The sequence below is a fragment of the Seriola lalandi genome, unplaced genomic scaffold, assembly GCF_002814215.2.
Source record: "Seriola lalandi dorsalis isolate HSWRI2012SDOR001 ecotype SW California unplaced genomic scaffold, Sedor1 jcf7180002054529, whole genome shotgun sequence".
Taxonomy (NCBI): Eukaryota; Metazoa; Chordata; class Actinopteri; order Carangiformes; family Carangidae; genus Seriola; species Seriola lalandi.
The window spans coordinates 89,246-114,928 of NW_019525082.1; the positions used below are offsets into that span (position 1 = coordinate 89,246).

The following is a 25,683-nucleotide window of genomic DNA, read 5'->3' on the forward strand; positions in this document are numbered from 1 at the left end:
AAATGAATACATCACAGGAAACAGAGGAAGAGGGCTTCCTGTTTTCAGAGATAACACTTAGAAAAAAAATGTTGTCACTGAAAAAAGGATGGAAGCTGTCAAACACAGAAAAGAAAGACATTTTAATTTGCTCTTTGTGCACAACTGCAAAACAGCATAGAAGCATTTCCACACTTTTTTGCATTTTACAGCGCCTCTCCTTTTCTCTGAATGAAATGAGCATTGTCCAACAGATAAAGAAATTCTTACTTTGAAAGGACAATATCAGTATTAGCCTCAAAACTCTACAGTGCTGAGTGCTGACTCTTTTTATTTGTTATTTTTATTCACTCTCTTCTCCAGTGGTATACAGTATAAGTGACATACATGAGTTAGAAATTAAAGGAAGGAGGTGGTGATCTGGTGATGTCGCGAGTGATTCACATTATTTAACAAACCACTCCACTTATGTCCTGTTAGGAAGTATCTGCATTTGTTATGTTTCCCTACTTATTCATTGTGGTTTTTCCTGTGTCATCTGCTTGTGCATAAAAAAATTAACTTTGAAATTATATTCTGAAACACAAAAACAATGTAATCTGACTGACATTTTCTCTCAGTGTGCAGATGATAAAAAGCTCTTTTTCTTCTTTTCGTCTAATAGTCTTTTTCCATCTCACATGTTATTGTCCTTTAAAGGTACATACTCCTCCTCCCTCAGACTCTCCCCGGCTGTGAAGCTCTCCTCTGTGGTTCTCCTCGCCTCCTTGGACAGCCTCTCGAACTTCTTCAGGAACACGATGAGAGCCACCAGCAGAGCCACCTGCACCAACACGAACACAAGCAGACACACCTGCGAGGCCAAAGCCAGGTCACAGTACCAGTAGTGGCAGGACTGCAGGATCTCCTCCTCGGTTAAGTACATCACCTGCCGCCCTCTCAATGCGGGAGGAGAGCTGCAGTTGACGCTCGGGTTCAATGTGACGGTGGCGTGGTGATGCAGCAGCCAGGCTCGCAGGTAGAGGACGCCACAGTCACACACCCAGGGGTTCCCATGAAAGGAGACAGAGCGGAGGGAGGTCAGATCATCCAGGAGCCCGTTAGGGAGGGCGGTCAGCAGGTTGTTGTTGAGACGGAGCTCGGTGGTCCCAGCAGGGAAACTGGTGGGCAGCGAGGAGGAGGTGAAAGACTTGCTGCTGCAGTCCACGTGACCGCCATCACAGGAGCAAAGGTGGGGGCACGCTGATGACCTTTGACCTCCAAACAGGAGGAGCAGACACAGGAGCAGAAGCCCCTTCATGTTTACTAATCTCTGGAGAGAGAGGAGGAGAGGAGAGGAGATTCATCCAAGTCACCTCTGATTAGTTGCATTGTGTGTGAGCAGCCATTTTTTATGTCTTGAAGGTTGAAATATTTGGCAGATACCATTTGAAGGTGTAGGTACAGGAACATTACAACTACTCCCACATCTAGTGTCTGGCTCTTCACTGCAGAGTATCAACTCAAGGCTTCGACAAAAAGACCATTCAGCCGTTACTGGAAGGAATATAACATAAACCCTTAAATGATAACTGTCATGCAAGTCAATAAATAGCAAAGTGTATTAATGGACATGCGTTCTCTGTTTGGATCTAAAATTATGTGAAAATAGAAATTAATACAATCCAACAAGAGTCCTGCAGTAATAAGATGACTGTAGTGTTACAACTTAAAGAGTGTTAAAGTGTGCAGATTATTGTGAAATTATTCTGGTCACTCTATGTACATTGAGTCGATTGAACTACTGAATTTACTAAAACTAGTTTATAGTTAGTTTATAGTATCACTTTAGTACCACAAGTTTAGAACCAAACACTTCCATAAAACATAGTATTATTACAGCATTATGGGTTCATATAACAACAAAAAACAAAAAGCACAAATTGTCCATTTTACAACACATATTCTTTTCTCTGTTTTGTTAGTCCAGTGCATTGACAGTAAAAACCCTCCTGCTTCCCTTCATGCCCACAATTTTGTGATGTCAGTACCTTGAGGTCAGACCATGCAGTCTACAGCTTTCTAAGTGCCTGGATATTTTGAGAGCAAGAACTTAGGTCAAAGGTCATCCTGTTTTAGTGTAAATAATATGATGAAAGCTACAGAACAGAGGAGTCTTGACAAGGTCAGAGGACAGGGACTTACCTTCAGTGCTGAGTGTGTCTTCAACAGAGGACTGCGTTTCTTACTGTCGCTCTGAGAGATAGTGTGTGTTTGTGCAGCTGGCACTCACTGATAAAGAAGTTCTGTCAAATATGAATACACACACATGCCTGTGCACACGCACGTACAGTACACGCACAAGGATATGGAAAGTGCCTCAGTAACTTAAATTCATGAGTCCTCAATTTCCTAATAATTTGCTAGAACATTTGATGGAAAGAAAAATTGAATTTGGTACCAAATAAAGGTAAAACAGAGACAAAACTTTCAGTTAATTGCTAATGTATATAATGAGTGGTTTAGTCAGCAGTTCAACGAAACATGCAATTAAATGTGAAATTTGTCTTTCGACAAGCACACAGTTCAACATATTTAAAGAACGAAGTTTCCAATAATAAATGATTATATGATTGAATATTAACTTGGGTTTAAATGGAGCAGTTATTTCAAAAATCATTTCTATTTTACCTATATTACGTACAAAATTACATAGTTATTTTCAGGAGACTTTTACCAGGAGAAATTACAGACCTGCAGAATAACAACAAATTATAACAACACAAGTACATTTACTCATCAATATTATTGGATTATAGTTATTGATACATTCCTGTTTAAAGGTCTAGATAATATTAACCTGCTTAACCTATAACAATACATCATAAGTTATTTGTTGATTATGCTTTGCATTAATAATCTGAATCAGCAAAGTAACTAGTCAGCAAATAAATATAGCAGAGTGAAAAGTACAATACTGGCCTCTGAACTGTGGAGTGGAAATTAAATGTAGCAAAAAACAGAAATATTCAAGTAAAGTACAAGTACTAAAAAAATTGTAGTTGAGTACAGTACTTGAGTAAATGCACTTTCCACCACTGTTCATATGAATGTTATGTCTGCTTGTATCTGCATTGACTGGCAGGGAGAAGATACATTGTGCAGTGCAGAGGAAAAATGTCTGCAGGAGATAAACATGAATCAGCAGATAATGTTCGTGCAGAGGCTCCAGCTCTGAGCTCTGCTGTTCAGACTCTGACATCCGGAAGTGACAGAAAATGTTGTGCTGCGCTCACTGGAACGTAATGTTCGACACCATAAAGTTCAGAGAGACAATAGATAGGCAGTGAAGCCAGACTGACGAGAAACAAGGGTTTATTTGTCACACCTTTATATAAATTGGGCACAGGCTGAGCTCACAGCCTTCAGGCAAAATATGTACTGTTCCTCAGCATCAGCGAAGTCTACACACACTCAAACACACACACACACACACACACACACACACACACAAACACACACACTCACACACACAAACACACACACACACACACACACACACGCTCAAGCAATCTTGACTCACAAACAGGACACACATCTTCACTGGCATAACTTACTTCCATGGAGAGGGGGATTTAAAACAGAAGCAGAAACACAGCATTTACTCCTCATTATTGATCTATTTTTACCATCTCATAGTGGCAACAAAGCATACTGTAGGTCATGATGCATTTTAATACAAGCACAGGGCATCGGCTATAAAGCAGTAAAAATAGGCCGACAGCAGTTAGCGGATATGAGTAATGGCAGCATGCTTGCGCATGCACCAACCCTCTCATTATGTCAAAGGCTCTCCATTCACAGTTAGCCACTGGCAATAAGTGCATTTTCAGCTCAGCCAGCACATATAAAATTGCTGGAAGAGGATAGTTTGACTTGCCATATGTAAAAAAATGTTACATGAAGGTATTTATGAGGATCAGAGAGCAAACAAACAAGAGCAAAAGTTGGGTTTTAATAAAAATAAAAAGTCACTGTGGTAGCTTTGTCAAACAAATGGGACTTTTATGGACGGATACCTGGTGATATCAAAGGGAATTTTATGTAATACACACACTCGCACACCCAAAGACACACACACACAAAAACATAATAAAAAACAATATCCATGTTCAAACCTAAACATCACCAAGAATCTAAATCTCTTTACAAAACATCTCATAGCACACATGTTCATACCCTGACGGAATATCCAAAAAGTCTAGCATTGCATTTATAAATTAGATACACTGAGTAATTTAAATTACGCATTAATATTATATATGTTAAGACTGTTAAACCACAGCAGGGGGGGCTCAAAGTGGGCAAACGGATAGTTTCAGAGAAAAAAAACCCTCTGACAAAACAACCTTCCAGGCAGACGAACTATACAAAGCACCAAACTGAAGATAAATGTACTGCCAGAGTTGCCACTAACACATGATATCCATCGTTCAATGGCTGAAGGTCTCACTGTCGTTCAGGGGAGAAACAGCAGGTGGCGTCGGAGCTCTGCTCTGCTCCGGGAGACGTCACTGGTCTTTCTCGTGCATCTGCTGCTGCATCTTATTCAGCATCTCCTGCATCCTCTTCAGCTGCAGGTGGAGACGAACGTTAGGAGGGTTAAACTCATGCATGTAGATCATGACTGGTTTTAAGAGTTAATAAGAGTTTCAACATGAAGCCACAAATGAAGCGTTCAGACGTGATGAGGTAGTTCTTTACACATCAGGAGATATTTCATGCTTCATGCCATTATTTAAGAAGAAGAAACGTATTTTATCTCTTTAAAGCTCTTTTAGATCTTTCATATTTGCACTGGTACTATGTCTGTTGTTGTTGTTTGTTGAGTTAAAGGAAAAGATCAACATATTGGGAGATAATGCATATTGAATTACTTCATGCACCTGCAACCTTGTGGCTCTTCTGTCTAGTGGAAAAGTTTGTACAGTTACAAAGGTTTGAAACATCTCAACCTCCCTTCTGCTATAACCAAAAATGAATGTTTTTGTATATAACATGTTAGTTAGTGAACATTAAAGGTGCTGGTGGGCAGATCTATCAGCTTTAGACAGAGCCAGACTTGCTGTTTCCCCATTGTTCCAGCATTTATGCTAAGCTAATCTAAACAGCTCCTGACTCCAGCTTCAATACTTAAACACACAGACATGAGAGTTCAAACTATATGAATTCTTTTCTAAGTGGCGAATGAATTCAATGCAATCATTCTTCTGCACAGTCAGCAGCCAACTGTGCAGTTACCGAGACAGGGAGGTACAACCTCTGAGGCTCATAAGGGCGTTTTTCACCTGATAACACACTACCCCCCCCCCCCGTTTCTGTGCTCAAGCCCAAAAATAACACAGTCACAACCCTGCTCTCCTCTGAGAGGACACGCTTTAGGTTTTTTGTGGAAAACAATTTGGAGCCGCACACACAAGTCTGAACCAATTCTGTGGCCACCGCTGCTGCAGTTATATGAAGATCCCAAAATGCTTTGCACAGATAGGCTCGGGAGAACTAGAGCTCTCAAACAAGGCATAATTGGACTGAGACCAAAACACACCTGAAGTCGCACCACGAAGGCCTAAGTGGGTGGGACAGTGTGTCTCAACAGGTGAAAGGTGCAGGGATTGAAGCACAGACTAATCCTTACTACGTGTCAGCGATATCAGAGGCAAGACACATTCACAAGAACAACAGTTCCATCCTCTAAAAAAACCTGTGTCATACCTCCTCGTCTTTCATTTTGATTAGTTTCTCGGTGTCCACATCTGGAGTGGACAGCGGCAGGATGGGGATGGGACTCTCCATCCGGTTGTCCTGAGCCAGTTTACTGAGAGAAGAGGAAGAGGAAGAAGAAGAAGAAAAGAAGGGGGGGGTGAAACAGACAAATCTGTATTGAAATCTGTATATGTCAGCAGTTATGTTTACAAAACATTTCAGCCTCGCACCCATTTTATTTCTCACACATACCTGGTCATCTCCTGTATGCACTGCGCTCTGTAGTTTTCATAGTGGACGTCGCAGGTTACGTCTTTCAGGTCGTGCATGTGTGACCGAATCAGCATGTTCCTCAATTTCACAAAGTCACAGTGCGACTGGTTCTCCACTGAGCAAAGAAACACGTATATGTGTAAGTTGTGACATTTCAAACGGTGTCTGATTTGCACTCAGGCCGATGAGAGCTGCAAAGACAGACGACACATGAACATACCTTCAACAATCCCCCAGGGGTACAGTCTTCCTCTCACTCTCTGCCCTCGAGCCTCCACCACTGTATTACTGCCAATCACAGCGAACGGGGTGCACTCCTGCACACAGAGACATGAGGGTGTATTTATTTTTAACACTTATCTACCCGGAGAAAGCTGAGTGAGCAAGCTGTGCCCTGATGCACATTCACAAACGGACAATGAGCAGCTCAAGAGAAGCGTGACTGTAATTGTTGAGACACGTAAAACACTGTTTGTTGTTTATTTTCTCAGCACTGATTTTCCCAGCTGATCAGTGGATTCACAAGCATGAATGATCATTTATCGCCTGTGAGCTGCTGCTGCTGCTGCTGCTACGTTTCAATTTAAGAGCGCACAACTGTTATCCATGTTCTCTTAACCTATGTTCTCTAGTCATGTAAGTAAATCTAGTTTTATGAGCCCAGGTTTTGAGATCTCTGAGATTTCTGCATCCGACTCAATACACTGAAAGAAAATATAATTTGTTAAACAAAGCAGTGAATAAATTAACTCAACGCCCAGTGAAGGCCTCTTCAGTCAGCTTCAAACAATGTGTCTGTCAGACTGACGAACAGCGTGTGAAACTTCAGCACCGTCAACAGCATTATTTTTATTTTAATATCCAAAATAGATAATCCAACGATCATGTCCGCTTCAAGCAGCGTTTGCCACGGTTTGAACTCAAGGTCCCTATTTATGTTCTTCACAAAACTACCTTCCATCACACAGCAGAGACTTTTCTGAAGTCGCCACTGTTCTGCTCGTTTGTTCAATAAACACAGAATAAGAAATAAAAGGGACACAGAACTCTGTTGACGGCCGGACTCTTTGCCCCGTCTTTGTCTGAGGTCATTCAGTACACATGTAAACACAATGGTATGACATGGGTGATTTGAAACATACTGAAGCCTTTATTCTGGATAATCCACAGACCTCGTTTTCACAACAACTGCTTTCCACCAAAGGTTAAATCCCTGTGAAAGTGGCTCACAGTGAAGCCTGTGGATTATCCAGTGTAATGGGGACAAAGACATGTTTCTGTTTCTCACATGTCAGGAGCAAAAAACAAAACTCTGTCCACCTTCACTGTACCGAGGGGAGGTATGATATTTACATCTTAAAATCTCAGCACAACAAATCTGCATTTAGCACTAGTAGTAACTGAGGAAACTCAAATGTAGGTGAGCTTTCCATCTCATCTCCTGGTCTTCCTTAAAAGTTTGACACTGTTTGATGTTATGATGTTTCACACTTAAATAGGTCACATGGTGGCCTGCTGAGGAAGACCATGGGTTGAAAGCCCTGGGCAAAGTCATTAAGGAGACCCTAAGTTAAGATTGTTTTGTCCAACTTCTTTTTAAAAGATCAAGAATGAACAAATTTTTGGTGCCGTCACATCCCATATCTCCCACAACCATGTTACTGTTATTTGACTAAAAAGGCAATTAAAATATCACAAATTTTCATTGGGACAAATAACCGTAAATCAAGCTGACGGCAATGTTATCATTCTAAATCTTAATGTTTATTCCATTAATAATAATGACAATAATAATGATCTTTTTAGTAGTGCAAATAAAAAACTAAATAAAGTTACAGGATGCTACAACAGGGCATCAAAATAAAATGAAACCCATAAGATAAAGAGATAAAACAATTCCAGCGATGTAAGATAAAAGAAAGAGGATTAAAACTGAATGAGAAGACAAATAAAATAAAGTTAAAACTCACAAATATGATAAATTAAGAATCCAAGTGAGCCATGAGCTGCCTATTGTTAACCAATTTCAAATTCACAATCTGCAGCCAAAGGTACAGTCACTTCCTGTCACAGTGAATCAGTAAATGATGACGGGTGTCTGAAGGTCCAAACTCACCTTCAGCTCTTTGTCCAGCTGTTTAAACTCTTCATCCTCATCGGAGTCACATTCAGGGAACTGGTAGACTTTGATCCCAAACTTGTCTATTTCCTCTCGTATCTAGACACACACATTCACACACACACACACACACACACACACACACACACACACACAAAGACAAAGCAGAGGAAGTGTTACAGTGATCCAACTACACACAGCAAACATCTTGAATCCACTGTGGAGCTCCAGGTCTGGGACTCACCCGGTCTTTGAGCTTCTTTATCTCGTTGGGCGTGAGGCAGTCAGCTTTTGCAATAAGTGGAATTATGTTCACTTTTTCATGCAGAGCCTTCATGAATTCGACATCCACCGGACGCAGCCTGTGCAGGGAAAACAGCCAGAGCGAGCAGGAGAGTAAAGTTATGTACGGACTCCAAATCAAAGCAGTTTTCATTTTTCACTCCATGAGGAAAATCTGCAGTAAAAGGTGAACTGTTTCCATCTGTCGTCACTGTCAGGATGTGCTATTCCACCTAGTAACTGACTTCAGACTGTGTGTGTGTGTGTGTGTGTGTGTGTGTGTGTGTGTGTGTGTGTTATTACCCGTGGCCAAATGGAGGGATGAAGTAGAGGCAGCAGTGCACTCTGTTGTCCTGGATGTTCTTTCTGTTCAGCCCACTCTCATCCCTGAAGTATTGCTCAAACTGCTGATCTATGTAGTCTGTGATTGGCTTCCAGCTAGAACACACACAGAAACATGCACACACACATGCACACACACACACACACACACACACACACACACACTACATCAGCAACTCCTCCAGGCACTGTGAATTCACGCGAGCAAACCGAACCAGGCACAAAGGCACAAGAGCAGCAGGTCTTCCAGCTCACCACTCGTTGTTGTTGACGGCGTCTCCGAACCCCGGAGTGTCTACGATGGTCAGCTTGAGCTTGACTCCTTTCTCCTCGATGTCTACGGTGTGTTTGATGATCTCCACTGTCTGGTTGATACGCTCTGAAGAGCGTTGACACAGAGAAGGAGTAAGAAAGTTAGTGACAGAGGGAAAATGAGGTGAAACAGCTGAAACAGCAGGTCAGGGATAATGTCCAACAAGCCAGTGAATGGTGCAAAATGAGTCCTGATGGAGTCATTCGGGGTTTTTGACTGCTTTTCTCTCACTTAAACAACAGTGGCATGATTTATGGACATTCTTCAACTTATTACAAAGCTGCTCTACAAAAGGATACGTCTCTTGATATTCTATATTTTTGTTACTGTAAACATGAAAAGACCAAAGTCAACAATGCTTCTCAATCCTTTCTAATGTCTGCTCTCTGTCTGTCGCTCTCAGCCCCTTACTGAAGATACAACAGGTCATGAATATATACTTTAATGTAAAAAACAAAAATCTAAAACAGCTGGTCACTGTTGTTTTTAGCAGACACTACTCAAACAGGACTAAACAGGGCACTTGACAGAGACTATTTTCAGTGATGGATTAATACACGTTAGGTGCTTCCCAGGCAGTTGCACCAGCTGTTCATGCGTTCAAACTTATCCTTGTTATATCATGTTTATACTTAACTAAATTAAAAAAGGTTGCACCACAGAAACTAGCTACAGCGTAGAGATTTACACTGTGTAAGTGTGAGGTGTAACTGCTGCGTTGCTAACTGAACCAACTGATAAAAACCAGCGTTAGCTTGCTAATATGTTAGCCATTTAGTGAAGTGTAAAAAAAGGTAAGCTAATATCAAATAAATCTGACCAACTGGGAAAATCTGACATTACATCTCTCGGGGAAAACACAATACATTTCAAAGAACAAAATCATTTGCAAGAATGGTTCGACTGAATGACTGAGTAACTCTGAATACAAGAATACTTGAAAGTCATACCTACAGTTTACACGTCTCTAAAGTCTCTATTAGCTTTAGCTATTTGTTTTTAGGGAATAACTGGTCTGAAATGACTGTGTAGTTAATAAGAAGTTAGCAGTGACTTTACACACAAACTTGGCTAGTCGAGCTACTGAGTATTAACAGCAGCAGGATGGTGTGTATGAGATTAAACTACACAGCTCATGTTCATAATCTCACCCTGGTGTGTTTTTAATAATTTATAGATAACAATGGAGCCCATATGGCACAAGAATAACTCATTAGCAGGATCAGTTCATTGTTCATGTTGGTCTTTTCATAGGATTTACTGCACTAACAATAAGACAAATATCAAATATCCACAGACTTACAGTATCTTATTCTGAGCAAGAGTCTGAAACGAAACTAGATTTCATCACTGCAGCTACGTGACCTGATTAAATATACAGTAAGGGTCTGTGTTACATAAATACCAGACCTCAGAGGGCTTTTGACAGAGCAGTGCATTCAGCATGACTGATACAGAGAGATGATACATAGCATGAAGACTCACCCTCAGCGTTCAGTAACTTTCTGTCTTTGTAGAGGTCTGTGAGGAACAGGCTGTTGACCAGGGTGGATTTACCCATACCGGACTCTCCTGCAACACAGATAGACCGATAATTATAATGTGTTGTGAATATCTAACAACATGAACAACATAATCCAGCTGCCAGTTTTTATGTAGACTTAGCTAAAGCTAACCTTATAGCCCTGCAACAAATCCATCAGATTGTGTTGAAACTGTTTCAGAGACGTGTTGATTCAACTTAATGGTCATTTTAGAGGCTGCAGCTTCTGCTGCTGCTGCTGCATTATATTGTTTCTAATATTTTGTCCGCCACATTCATTTCAATGAAGGTGGGAATAATATTAGAAACGCCCCTCCAGAGCGACCATAATGTTAAATCGTAGGCAGTTTTAACAAAGGTTTTCTGTCATGTTTGCACATTCATTGCAGCTACAAACTGACCTGCCACCATCAGTGTAAAGTCGAAGCCTTTCTTCACAGACTTCCTGTGGACCTGGTTGGGCAGAGTGGCAAAACCCACATATTGTTTCTCCTGGGACAGAAAAAAGAAGAAAGAGATTAAAGCTTTGTGGAAGAAAGTGACACTGATGCAACTGATGTACTTGATATTGGACAGTTATCGTAGAGCTGAAACAACTAGTCAATTAAACAGAGAATAATTGGCAGCTATTTTGATAATTGCTTAACTTTTTCGACCATTTTTCATGCAAACATATTATCTATTTACAGTTCCTCATTCGGGAATATTTGCTGCTTTTTATGCTCATACTTTTGTACATTTCCTTGAGTAAATTACTGAATGCAGGATTTCTACTTGTAACTGAGTATTTCTACACTGCGATATTATGAAAGTAAAGTAAAGTACTTCTTCCACCACCGCATGCAGCACATGCTCACATTTGAGAAACTAGAGATTATTTGGCACTCTTCCTTGAAAATGATTTAAACAATTAATTGATTATAAAGAAAAAAGTTACTGATTAATTCAACTAATTGGATAATCGACAAATTGTTTCAGCTCTACTGTACAGCATCAAAAGACAGCAGCCTGAAAACAGAAGCCAAATAATCAAATAACTGTAATGGGCTCTGAAGACGAAATGGATCTGGCAGCGACTGATGCTATAAAATTACCACAACAGACAGACTGGAGCTATAATACAGAAAATCTACAACTGCATGGAAAAACACGTGCGCAGCATTCCTCTCTGAGCAGCTGAGAATAACCAGCGTCTCAGATTTTCCAGTAAATCTCTCCGAGAAACACACAAAGAGAACCACAGGATACCAGTCTCTCACTGTGTCGGACAGTAGCTCTCAGTCAGGCAGGTTTTCTCTGCTGCATCTGGCAGAACGTCATCTTTACCCTACAGTACTACGTGCTGACATGTGTAGATATAAATACACACTCGAGGCCCGCAGAGAGCATTCACACACACAGACACAAGCTGCATTCAACAGACCTGAAAAGCTCTTTTTCAACTCTGCAAAGACACAAGTCAAACACGCAGTCAGCGTCCTTATACGCTGTCATAACTTGTCACAGGCATTTCCGACAGCCCCCCCCCCATGGGTGAGGATCGCATTTATAAAAACACACAAACACTCACACATTCGCACAAAAAAACCACAGGTGGTGCAATCAGTGCATGGCAGACATACTTGCCAAACAGCCAAAGCAGTGAGAGAGAGGAAAGCTGCATATAAATCAATGAGTAATCATACAAAAACTTGGAGGAAAGACAAATCATCTCAACAGTGAATCCGTCTCTATGAAGAACTATTGCAACAGCAAACTGAGCTCAAACACCGCCACAGAAAGGCAGAGATAACACCAAAAAGATGCTGGCAGTGACTCTACAGGTGTGAGGGCTTCTTGTTTATGTATTTCTGAACTAATCCTGAACTCTGTGTCTACATTTTTCAATTGTATTTTTTTTTTAAATTCCCTGATATTCTTCCCCTCTCTTTGGTCTGCACAGATTTCGTCCCATAAATCCAACTCTTTACCTTCTGTCTAGCCGTTCTCACTCGTGGGCACAGCAGCCGTTCCACCAGTTTTTCTTGCAGCATGATGGCATCCATCCTAAACCAATCCGACACTGACGCACCAAAATAGCCACGAGTCTCAGAAAGTTAAAAAACAGCCTGGCAGAGAACTGGATACAGCAAACTAGAAGACTCAAGACCTTGATAAACGTGTCTCTCGCTCTCTCTCCTTTCCCAAATTGTCTCTGTAACACCTCTTTCCTGTTTGTGCTCTTTAAATATGTGGCCTTTGTTCCTCCTACTTTCTTTCCCCTGATTCCTTTTCCTCTCTTACTCCCTGCCCCTCTTTCTGTCTGTATTTCTTTCTTTCCGCTGCCTTACGGCGATCCGACTCTCCCTGTTCAGACAGGTACGGAGGAATTCTCACTGAGCGGGAGGGAAATGGAGAGAGAGGGAGTAAGAGAGAGGTGGCAATTTTGGGGGGAGGAAACAAGCCAGGGATGGAAGAAGTGAAAGTCTAAAAGAAACTCATTCATTCAGCTTGTAACCCCCCCCCACCCCCACCCCCCAGCTCCGACAGTTGAAAAATAAAACTCTGTGCTGAGAGAAATGACCACCAGAGAGAGAGGGAACAGACAGACGGACAGATGCTGTGTTGACCTCAGTGTTAAAAGATATGACACAATAAAGAACTTGTCTGAACTTGACTATGACAAAAGCTGCAGACGAAACAACAGATTACGACACAAATGCTACAAGTATAGGCCTGTGGAGTGAGATTATCAGATTATTGAGTAAATTAACTTGTCAATCCAGATGTTTAGTGAGTGTGTGTGTGTGTGTGTGTGAGTGTGTGTGTGTGCGCTGAACTAAACAGAGGTGGCTCAGCATCAAGCAAAGAGAAACCAAGGGTGCTGGAACTTTTTTTTAATTTTTTAAATATTTATTTAATATTTGTATTCATGTTTCACCAAATATATATATAAAAAAATGAGGTGACAGTCAAAACATCCTTGAGTAAAAGTCCCAATAAAACCATGTAAAAGTAAAAATCCTGCGTTCAGACTCCTACAGAAGTATCAACAGCAAAATGTACTTCAATCACAGTGACTCAAGGTAAAAGTACTCTCTGCAAAACGAATCCCCTGTGACTGATGTTATCACCTGATTAGATCGCTCACACTGATGCATCAACAGTAGCATTTTAGTGCTTTAGCTGCTGGAAGTGTAAGGCTCTTTTAACTTCTTTATATAAAGTGAAACAGTCTAATCTGTTTCTAATCTAGGGGACAGGCCCCTCCAAGGGTTAGTGAGATGATTAATGGTCTAATCTGTCTTTTTGTGAAGTATTATATATAATCTGACCTCTTCATTTATTTAAACTGTTATTTAAATGAAACCATCTGAAGGTTTAGAGAGGAAACGTCTCTTTGGTGGAGCTGTTTACTTTTACATTTGAAACATGGAAGCCACCGGTTCAATCATTAACAAAGTGTTGTATTTTAAAAGCTCATCATGTGTATTTTTAATAAAAGTATAATGTAGTGTATAATCGAAACACTCAACTACAGTAAAAGTACATGTAAACTTTTTAAGTGTAGAGCAAATGACATTTTGTGTTACATCTTTAAATGTAGGAAGATGGAAGAAATAAATAAATAAATGTTGAAATAATTAAACTGAAACACAGTTAAATTAGTCCACAGCAATCAGAAAATCTCTGTGTTCTCTACTAATGTTAGAAAAGTATAAATAAGAAAAAAGAAATATCAACTGTCAAAAAGAAATTTTATTTTGAAGCTGATGTTTATCTACAAATCGACTCAACAACACAGATTAAAACTGCTGTTTTCTAATTTTCTTGGACATGAATTAATTATAATAAAAGTAATATAGAATTGACCTGAGTGTGGTATCAATCACGTCATCTAATTCTCTGCAAGAAAGTGAACAAACATGTTTCCCAAAACTATTCCTTTAATATCGATGTTCACACAATTCACATAATTTATGATATAACACTCGATCAATCAGTTTGTTTTGCTAGGTTGTTAAAATAAAATCTTATAGCTGATATCCATAGTGTCACTTTTAACTGAAGGGGTGCCTTGGTTTTAAAAATGTTTACGAAGCGCTTGTCTAGACTGTAATGAAAAGGATGTAAAGGAAATCAGTCACCATGTCGTCTCCTCTGGTTACTCCAACAGTGTGTGTGTGTGTGTGTGTGTGTGTGTGTGTGTGTGTGTGTAGAGGTGGACGAGGTATATTTCATGGCAGAGGTTGGACTCGATTGCTTCCAGATGTGACGGCGATGTCTGTGTGTGTGTGTGTGTATGTGTATGTGTGGGTGTGTCCGACTCACACGTGATGTGGGCAGCAGAGCTTAAACGCTCTTTGAAATAAAAGAAGCTGAACGGTTTTTTTTTTTCCTCCTCTTTTCTCTCCCAAACTAGGCACACCCCGTGCTGATGCCACGTACAGGATGTGACAGTCCCACTCCACACCACAGGAGGGAGACAGAGGACTGAGCTCAGGATAAAAAAGTTTCTGGTTTGGGATTTCTGATGTCTCTTGAAGGGAAGAAACAATCCTGGTTTTCTCAGCCACAGTGGTGCTGATGCTAGAAGTGTTTATGTCATTGTAGAGGGACATGAAAGAGTGTGTTAGTGTTTGTGGAGGGGGTGGGAGGGTCGATCTGAATAGAAGAAAGGAACAGATGTCTTGAAATGGTATTACAATAGCCCCTCGGCTAAACCCCCCACCTTCAGTCTTTGTCAGTGGCCAGCTGTCTCTTTTTCCCATATATACAAACAAACACACACACACACACACACACACACACACACACACACACACACACTTCTACTTTAACATGTCCTTCCTCTTAGAGCTTAGAACTTGCAGGAGACGGTCAAAGTTCACCAGATGTGAGTGAGTGTATATCATATTAAAGTCAGACTCATCACCGCTGCTGTAAAGTGACTACGCTGGCAAAGTTGTAACTCGGTCTCGCCTCTCTGGCTCTTCCCAGATGGTCAGACAGAGAGAGATGGAGGGTATGTAGAGACGTAGCGCAGCAGGTGCAGAGACATTAAGGACGAACCATGAGTCAGGACTAATGGCAAGGATCAGGACCAGCTAGATGTGGAGAATATGATGTGTGAGGGCAACTTAAAAATCATCTTCAAGCTCAGTTCTTCTCTTTGGCTTTTACATGATCATATAACCTCATGTTTTCTGGTTTGCTCACTTCGTGTCCATGTTTTTATACTTATTTTTTTCTATTTTCTCTTCTTCTTTTCTCCCTTAGTAATGATTATAATATTATAATAATCAATTCATCTCAAATTATTGTTTTAATGTATTAATTGTTTAGTCTATAAATTGTCAGAAAACTGACAGAAAACAGAAACTGTGGCTGAGATGAAGTCTTCAAATTGATTGTTTTGCCAAACTCAGATATGAGGATTTTATTATTTGCTTTGTCATATACTGAGAAATATTGGTCAGATAATACAAGACTTTTGAAGACATCACATTGGCCTCTGGGAAATTTTAACAATTCAATTAATTGCATCCCTAATTTTCAGTGACAGAAAAATCCTCACAGTTTAGCAGCACAAACCAAAACTTAATTGGCATTTTTAATCATTAAGTAAATTGTTACTGATCATCAACTTTCTCTCGATCAACTATAAACAAAACTGTTCTGTACTACTTCTACAGATCAACTCTGCACCAGCTGCTGATGCCCACTGCTGTTAATGTGGACAACAACATGTTTGAAAAGATGTGGAAAATGTGCAGGATGCGCATGTGAACTCAATGTGGTCTCTGACTTTGTGCTTCAGTAATGTGTTGCTCTTCTAACAACAAGTAGAAGAAGCGACTTCTTCTCTGTCATTCTTCACTATGACTCTGCGTGTGTGTTTGTTTGTTTGTCAGTCAGTGTGTTGGACAGTGGTGCAGAGGCAGAGGTCCAGAGATCAGCCACTCAATCAGCAGGCAGCGCTCAGCTTCTTCCTCTCAGTTCATACAAAGTTGTAGACTTAAAGGAAGCGACTCTCAAAAGCTCACAGCAGTCCGCTCCACTGCCAGGGTACACACACACACACACACACACACACACACACACACACACACACACAAACACACAATACAGTTACACACACATACAGGACATAATCCAAATGAGCCTGTTCCAGCAGCGTACCCGTCACTCCCCACTGCCGAGGAGTTTCAAGTGATAAGACAACACAGCACAGACACTCGCCGTCACACTTTTTCAGACTATCACAGCTAAACACACTGGGTTAAGATTTCTGTTCAAACTACAGGATCACCTCAGACAGGTCCACTGCTTAAGGTTGTTTATACAAGATAATGTATGTTGAGTATCCATGGTGACGTGTCCTAATGTGTGCAGGTGAACTATCTTCCTCTAGTAGAAATAACATTAAAAGGTCAGCGTTAACACTAAAAAGTAGCGTAATAGTAGCAGAAGGACGTGTTTCATTCCTTATAAATTCAACTTTTCCTCTTAGCGAGGAAGAAGGTGTTATTTCAAACGTTACAATCTCACTTTAAAGATTTCATATGCAATTCTTGGCCTCCTAAAAGGAACAGATTATAAAAATGATTTAAAAATCTCTATAAGTGAACATGTAAGTGAATTACTGTAGGTCTACTACCATGCTGGTGACTGTGGAGATGTGCTTTGAGCTAAATACTCAAGCTAACATACTCATACAAATACAAACACGAGTCACCGATCACCAGTCACTATATAAATTACATTTCTATACAACTAAACTGCAAAAGCAAAATTGTTTCCTGGGAAACGGAAATGCAACTGGATCAAGATTTTCTATTAATGGATATAGAAACTATTGTTAAGTTGCGAATACGCTGATATTGAACATATCAGTAAAACGTTCACAGACAACTATTTGATTTCCTTGCAGTACAACATCTATTTGTAGTGAGTACAGCATTATTAGGCTACATATTTATTATGGGCACTGACGTCACTTGGTTACAGTAAAGATTGTTGTTTGGTTTAATAAAGAAAAACCTCACAGTGACGCCAGATACAACATATGTATTTACATTTACCCGAAACCACAATCTTTTCAGTAACCTGCTGCTTCTGTTGCTGAAACCTAACCACAGACAGGACTCTGAATGCGAAACCCAGTCTCTGGTGTGACAGTTGTGTGCTTTGTACAGGAGAAAATATGTTACAGGATTACGTTTTTCTCCAAAATGTATTTGCTGTTGCAGGTCACTTGTAAAGAAATGTTTTTTCTAGGAGACAGGGTTGAATGTTTACCATTTTCACCATCTCAGTTTAGTCAGAATGCAGAAATGTTTCAGCAAAAAGTTACCGAACTGGAAGTTAATACAATTCATCCTGAGGTGAACATGTGCGAGTTACTGTCCACCCTACCTGAGAACAGAGCGGACTGGTCATGATCTCCAAGATCAGTCATCAAATGGTCAAATCGTGGTAATAACTGGTCTTAAAATCATGTGGTGTGTCCCCAGCGTAAGTCAGCCAGGCGGCCTGCGATCAAGCACTAGAGAGCGGTGACCTTTACTGATGACTTCTCTGCATCTCCCAGCCGTCCAGCTGACACTTTCACACCATTAACCCTGAATGCTTCCTCTAAGTTGTTGCCTGCCGACCAGCAAGCGAGGCAAGAGAGGGTAAGAGGGAGAGATAAGGGGGTGATTGGAGGGGTGGGGGTGAATGGGACAGAAGGAGAGGGGTATAAAAACAACATAAGTGGACCCTGAGCCCCTGGCCTCCTCCCTCCTCTTGTGTTTTCTCTCCTTGGAGATGCAAAGGCCTGCGTGCACTCGGTTCTTAAACATGCTAATCTGACAGCATGTAATTGCTCAGGCAACAATAAAATTGCTTCACTGAAGAACACTTGGCTATCGGAGGCCAGTTTTAGCGTCCGCCTATTCAGTGACAATGGACACTTGTGAGAGCATGGCTATAACCTTGAATGGTATCCATGAACAATTAGTAGTAGTATTGAGTCAGCTAAATGTTGTCAGGACAGGAGGTAAAAGAAAGTGTTTAGGAAGGATGGAACTTAAAGGAATCCCACAAACAAGTAGTATAAGCTCCATATATCTTACTCCTCTGTGCCACAGAGCTGCGCAATCATCCAGAAACACATCAATCAACTAGACTACGTTGCAGTGATGACATGTTTTTCCTTGAACATGAGCAACGTAGATTGTTTTATAATTAGTGGCTAAAGGCTGACTCAGCAGCTAAACAGTAAAACTGTCCTTGAATATTTGTTAGTTTGTGTGCTAGTGTTTAGTAGTAGTGTATGTTGTTTGCAGTCGCAGCAGTTAGCAAAACAATCGGAACTCAAGGTCCACTTACTGTCCTTTTTTGTCAGCACAAATTTCAAGCATGAACGAGAAGAAGTCCGGAGGGTGCTCAAAATCAAGGAACATTTTAGAAATCAGTTCCATCAAAACTGCACAAACTCAATCTGCTGAAGACCATGTGATGCCGTTGAAAGCCCCAGAACAAGCTAGTAAGTGGACCTTGAGTTATTTTCTTTTTTCAACTGCTTCCAAGGCCAAGAACAAACGTCCAATCTCAATAATACAGAATAACACCAACCTTATGCTTCAATAAGAATTAAATGAAAGGTTTCAGTGTTTTCTAGGAAAAAAAAAAAATCTTTGTATGCGATTAATAAAAGAGTAATTCAGATTTTTTGCACTTAATTTTACTGAGAACGGTTATGAAATAATTTTAATTCTCTTCATTTGTTTCATTGGATTACTGCTCAGACTCCCAAGTTCTTTGGAAACAGCAAAGAACTTGTAATCCCAAACATATCAAGGTTAACCAAGTACTTAAAAAGGTTTTTTCAAGGAATCACACTATCTGGGTCACTCCACAAAAGCTTTTTGAAAACGCAGAACCGAGACATGACGAGCACCGCACTGTTATGTATGAAACCCAGGATGTACATGAGAGAAGAAAAGGAGTTGAGTTGCTTCAGGTACAAGGCAACTACACATAGAGAGCGAGAGAGAGAGAGAGAGAGAGAGACACTCTCTCTCTACTGGATCACTGGCATTTCTTGCATGTTTGCAGCATGACTAAATGAAAGTATGTGCATATGAACACACTGCAGGGAAGAAACTGCTCAAAAACCTGAACAAGAACAAAGACACCAACTGTCACAGAGGAAAAACACACACACACACTCAAATATGACAGAGGGGGCCTTATCCTATATGTTTTTAAGGGTTCACAGTGTTTAAATTGGATTATTGTGGCTGTGTGTCATATGTTATGTTAACAGGTGGAAGGATTACACAGAGCGGTCTAATATAGGGCTGTATATTTAGTGTCTTTTGGTTCTTTTCTGCATCTCACGTGTGCGATTCTGCTGTAAAAAGCTTCATCTACCCGTATAACAAGTTTGTTGTTTCTTATTCCTCATTTTGATTTCTGTCTTTCCTCCCTTCTCCAGATATTTCCTCTTTCATTTAGATGATAAAATGTTCAAAGGCACTGATAAAGCGGAACAGGGATAAGAAGGCATAAAGACACAATAAGGCCAAATAAAGCTGAAATTTCAATTATTTTTATTTGTGTACTATTTCTATTGGCCTATACTCTTATTTTATGCCACTGAAGACTCATTTGTTGCTTTTCTTCTGCTTTACTAAACCCCAATGGTTTATGTATCATGTCCTGTATCAAAACTAATACAAAAATTGTTAATAAAAAGTGAGATATTTATTTATTATAGTATTTATTTATATTATTTGCAGCCATAAAGCAACTTAAAAGAAGCACCAACACTCTGGTGACCCGAACCTGCTTTTGGCTGCAGCTTTAAAATGAAAAAATGTCAGGGGGCTCAAATCCCCAGTTTCAATACCCCCCCCCCCCCCCCCCCCCCGAGATGCGCCTACTCCTGCTCTGCAGCTGGTCCTCACTGGGAGCCGGTGACAGTCCCATCTGTGGCAGCGAGAGTGTGTTTAAAGACCAAGAGGCAGAGTAAAGGGAGGGTCGAGTGTATCTGAAGTGAAGTGACACACGTGCTCGGACGCAAATGCATCTGACTCAACATCTGTTCTTCGCTGAAGGGGGAGAAACCGGTGTGTAATGTGTCGATGACCTGTTTCAACTGTCATCTCAGACAGTGATGACAACAAGGTTTGATAATGTTTCCACAAGATGACCTGCAAACTGGCACCACTTTCTAATAATGCACGCTTTATTCGAAGGAAAGTTATAACCGGCAACTTTTAGGTTTTAGGTCAGTGAAACGTGTCTCTGGCAGCATGACTGTCCCACTTTCTAATGAGCCGTCTAGTCTGTAGTTATAGTAATCACTCTCTAAGGTAAAAGTTAGTGACTATAAATGTTAAAAATAAAGTTTTCTTATTACAAACCATAAAGTCTGTACTTGTGAATGTTAATAAGTTGTTATTAAAATGATTTTGATCTAGACCCACAACTGATATATCAAGCATTAATGAATTAACTATCAATAATTAATAAAGCTGTTGAGTTCCACTTATAAATTTTTGATAAAAAGTGCCTCATCAGAAAGTGGTGCCTTTACACCTGACACTGTTACATGAGCAATTTTTAATTTTCAGCTGCAATCCAGGTTTTTTTTTTTTTCCAAGTAAATTTTGTTTATTTTGGCCAAAATCACATATTTGTGTGAGAGTGTTTCGCAATCTGTACAACTCACGACACGTTTTCTTCACAGACACTTGACGCAGATTGGAAACATGCAACCAACCAAAGAGAGTAAGTACGAGGAACAGCAGAGAATGGATATCTCTTAAAAGGCTGATAAAAATAACACATTCTTCCTCTTACAAACAAAAAGTTGAATTAATAAACTATAAAAACCCCTTTCTCAATTTAATGCCCAGCAGTTAAATTGTGCTGCTGTTAGACTATGTAAACGTACCATTATCCTGTAACTGCTGCTTGTGGCTACAGTGACTGAATGTTACACTGTCGCACTATAAGTAAATAAAGCATTAAACATATAATATTAAGTAAATTCTAAGTGTATTTGTGGCTGTATTACGTTCTGGTTTGCCGAGGCTCCAGTTGGAATAGAAGCTTGTATTTGTGCCTCCTCTATCATGTTTTCTTTTGCCTGATTGTAAGATTCTTGGAAAAAACTACAACCTGGCAACAAATCTGATGTTGATAAGCTACTAATGAAGCTTGTGGAAAGATTGCCTTTCAAGAATGAACTAGTTTTGAATTTTAAGCTGACGTGGATGAGAACTGCTCAGAAAAATGGCTCCAAACCAGCTACTAATGGACCTTGTGGTGAGACTGATTTGCTGACCGGATGTTTTTACAACGCTGACCCTATTATTTTAGAGGTGCTACATCCGTCATTCGATCCTTCAGTGCATCACTGTATCAAGGTGACGTGTCGCTGCCAAATGTTGATATATCTGTGATTGGGATTTTCTCTGTCAGTGTCTGAGATGAAAAATGCTCAGTGAATATCCACCCACACACAGAATAATCACCACACAGGATTGTGGGTAGGTCAGATGTTGTCGTCCACACATTCGTATCAGAGAATTCATGGATACGGATTTATAGTTAAAAAAAAAGAAAAGAAAAAAAAAGACTGTTGCCTGGCAACGCAATATCACAGCGAAGGAAGTGACGGGAGCTAAACGCAACAAGAGGGAGAGAGATGTGGAAACAGGAAGAGGAGAGAGGAGGGAAATGTTGTGAAAATATTGATTTAGGATTAATTATCAGTTATAACTCTCTCAGCAGTTATGATCTAATCACTGAATCCGTCATACTAAGCCTGATTACAGTGTTTTCCTTCTCTCTCTCGCTCCCCTCCTCCTCTTCCTCCTCCTCCTCCTCCTCCGCACGCAGCCTGGATGGTCCAGAATATGAGATGTTTTTCTCAATGCGTCCAACAGGGTCAGATGCAGTAGAGTATGTGGGAGTGAAGAAGTGATGACAGCCAACAACAAAACTCACAAGGTGTAAAAGCTGTATAGTAATCTGAATACTGAACACGAGTGAACCACTATATGTTACTATCAGTATCATTGTGAGTGCAGGACTCTTACTTGTGATGATCGGTCTCGCTGATCAAAGACACATCAAAGCCGACCTGCTCCAGATATTTTAACATTAATTATATGAATGTTTTATTCTTGTTTCTTCTGATTCAGGGAAGCTCTCGGTGCAAAGTTGAAAATGTGAATATAGGGCGATGTTATGTGAATCTACATAGTTGTGAGTTTATTGGGAAGCTAAAACTAATACCGTCTAACACAACAGTCCTGCAATGAATCCTCTTTCATGAAGGTTATAATATTCAGTTCAGAGAGGGGCTGATTCATTGGTCATTTTGGAGGCTGTATTTTGTGGTGCTGTTCAAGTTGCATTGTGTTGTTTCTGAGAGGTGTTTCTAATATCTAGTCAACATTCATACTAATAAGCGTAGACTAGATAACACCTCTCAGCGTAACACAATCCAGTTCGACAGCATCACCAACTACAGCTTTCAAAATGACCATGACAATAAATCAACACTTCTTTAAAACGGTGTCAACAAAAGCAAAAACTGATCATTATAATAGTCATTTCATAATCTTTTTTTTTTTTTTTTAAGGGCTGTTGTATTAAGCAGCATTAGTTTTAGCTAGATGTAGCCTACCTAATAAACTGGCAAGAATAAATGCTTATGCAGTACATACAGTGGTGGAAAGTCACTAAGTACATTTATCCAAGTGTTGCATTTCAGAGGCAAACACTGTACTTTTTACCCCGCCACATTTATTTTAAATATTTAGTTACTTTGCAGATTTAGACGAATAATTCTAAGTACAATCAACAAATAAGAAATGATGTGTTATTTGAGGTTAATATGAGATTTCACTGCTCCCTGAGGGGACATTCACAAGATATCCAGCAGTATGGGCTACAGTAAATACATTTAGCTCCACCATTGTCAGCTGCAACATTACAATGATATACACATTAATGCATCAATAATTATAATATATTAAATATAATATACAGTACATTATTCTGAAATGGGGCATACTACATAATGAGTACTTTTCTTTTGGTACTTTAAGTATATGCCAATATGCTTATACTTCTGTAATTTTTACTTAATAAAAAATGTGAATGTATGACTTTTATGCGAGTATTTCTGCATTGTGGTATTACTTTTATTTATTACTTTTATTTTACATCTGAGTGCTTCTTCCATGCTGAGTATATATAAATTTAAAACGTTCCATAAGTGTTAAATGTGTAGAAATGTGTATAAGTACAGTATTGCTATTGCTATTATAAAGCCATATAGGTGTGTTCTTCTTGCATCAGAAATTATTCTCCTCTCTTTCATCTTTATCCCTCAAATTATTATTATTATTCAGACTTTTGCTCCATCACGCACTCTTCAATCATGATGCTGATGGACTCTATTTATCAGGTTGAATGAATCAGTCACTCAGGAGCACATGCACATACTCCTCTACTGTCATCAGACACCATCATAAGCCACGAGGAAGAGGCGGAGGAGGAAGGCCCAGGCCGGGGTCATGAGAGACGCGACCTCCCCTGCGGGCTCATGTGGCAGCTGTGTTTCTCAGCTGAACAACGACCGGGAAGGGTTCACTGAAGGCAGCCCAACAGCAGAGACTGTAATCGTGAGTCGTGCTGATGTAACGTTGACAATTAGGTCAGTCCGATGGGTCGACTCAATGACAGATAATCGCTAATATTTCCGTAGGGAGCTGAGAGCCACGGAGGGGAGGATGGAGAGGAAGGATGCTGTCTGTCGGGTACCATGTTGGCTGCTCGCCTCTTGTGACGCCGGCCTGCTCCACATATGCGTCTAAAAATGAAATCCAACCCCCCACCCCACCCCCTCCGCCTGTCAGTGTGCCGATCAGCGATCAGCCAGTGATGGCACGGCCGCACTCACAGCATCTTGCCTTTATTGAACTGACAGGCAAACGCGCACATCGACAAAACAAACGCAAATATGTGAGATCTGAAATGAAAATCTAGCTGATGCTGCCGTGCTGCTGTGCGACGGTATACTCTGACAATAGCTTATGGTAAAATATGCATTTTCAATCGCACTTAAAAATACAAAATAAGTACAATAAATGACGTCTCTTACCTCCGTGCTGTCCTCTATTGGCCATTACAGGATGGATGAAGAGGAGGCGCAGGTGCAGGGATGTAGAGCGACGCCCAGAGAGACAGAAACATGAAGCATTCGTTACATTCATTTTCAATATATACACAACAGTAAATAAATCCAGAAATCATTCTCACCTGTTTTAACCGGGATCCGGCTTTTGTACCTGATGTTGGTCGTCATGTTCACCGCTCTCCTCCCTGGATGTTTTTTTTTTCCCCTGAAGCGACGGCTCACAGAAAGCGGCCCCTCGCCTCGCCTCGCCTCCAAACCCCGGACTGAGAGCAGCAGGGCGGGGCTGAGCTGACAGATGAAAGCCCCTCCTCCTCCTCACACACTCAGCCAGTCACACTGCAGAGTTTTTACAAGCTGGGGTCCTACAGGATGCCATGAGGGGGTTGGGGTCAAAGCCAGACTCATTGACATTAATGGCATTCTTACAACTTGCACCGTTATCACGTCAGGAAGAGATTTCACTTTAGAAGGAAGTTGTTGTTTTTTTTGTTGTTGAAACATCAAGATAAAAAAGTTGCAGTGTTCTGGAAAAACTGTACCAAAACTTATCAGGTATTTTCACTTACAGCCAATCACAGAAAACATCAGATTCTATCCCTAAATCTGACACAAGCAGCTGCATTCACCACTTCAAGTTTCCCTTTGCCAGTTGTTTGTATTCTACTGTATTCATTCGCTTTTCTTGTTATAGAAATCCTACTGCTGATGATATTTTGGTGACTCAGGCCCACGTCTGTTTGTTTGAATTGTGCTGCTAGGAAAAAGCACGGACCCAAGCTGAAGCTCTTACAGGGTTATTTGAACTATCATGCTCAATTATAAGTTCACATGCATTCTTAGTATCAGTAGTTAAAATGTTTCCCATAGAAATAAAAGTAAACAGTTGACTGATATTTATC

At 40.4% G+C, this 25,683-nt stretch overlaps 2 protein-coding genes across 4 annotated transcripts; both read right to left on the reverse strand.

Moving 5' to 3' along the window:
• Nucleotides 1–100: 100 nt before the first annotated feature.
• On the reverse strand, nucleotides 101–2,231 carry gp1bb (glycoprotein Ib platelet subunit beta). Of its 2 annotated transcripts, XM_023414450.2 has the most exons (3): nucleotides 2,164–2,212; nucleotides 1,405–1,515; nucleotides 101–1,291 (listed from the first exon to the last, which is right to left on the reverse strand). In XM_023414450.2, the coding sequence occupies exons 2-3, from the start codon at nucleotides 1,429–1,431 to the stop codon at nucleotides 656–658; spliced, it is 663 nt and encodes a 220-aa protein (XP_023270218.1). In that variant the 5' UTR covers nucleotides 1,432–1,515; nucleotides 2,164–2,212; the 3' UTR covers nucleotides 101–655. The 2 variants fall into 2 exon arrangements, with proteins under 2 accessions (XP_023270218.1, XP_023270219.1); XM_023414451.2 differs by lacking the exon at nucleotides 1,405–1,515 and having other exon boundaries at nucleotides 2,164–2,231.
• A 1,085-nt stretch (nucleotides 2,232–3,316) lies between these two features.
• Nucleotides 3,317–25,046, reverse strand: septin5a (septin 5a). Of its 2 annotated transcripts, XM_023414448.2 has the most exons (12): nucleotides 24,907–25,046; nucleotides 24,749–24,762; nucleotides 10,995–11,085; nucleotides 10,536–10,622; nucleotides 8,993–9,116; nucleotides 8,699–8,833; nucleotides 8,358–8,475; nucleotides 8,111–8,212; nucleotides 6,215–6,311; nucleotides 5,974–6,109; nucleotides 5,731–5,833; nucleotides 3,317–4,592 (listed from the first exon to the last, which is right to left on the reverse strand). In XM_023414448.2, the coding sequence occupies exons 1-12, from the start codon at nucleotides 24,950–24,952 to the stop codon at nucleotides 4,530–4,532; spliced, it is 1,116 nt and encodes a 371-aa protein (XP_023270216.1). In that variant the 5' UTR covers nucleotides 24,953–25,046; the 3' UTR covers nucleotides 3,317–4,529. The 2 variants fall into 2 exon arrangements, with proteins under 2 accessions (XP_023270216.1, XP_023270215.1); XM_023414447.2 differs by lacking the exons at nucleotides 24,749–24,762; nucleotides 24,907–25,046 and adding an exon at nucleotides 12,564–12,917.
• Between the last annotated feature and the right edge of the window lie 637 nt (nucleotides 25,047–25,683).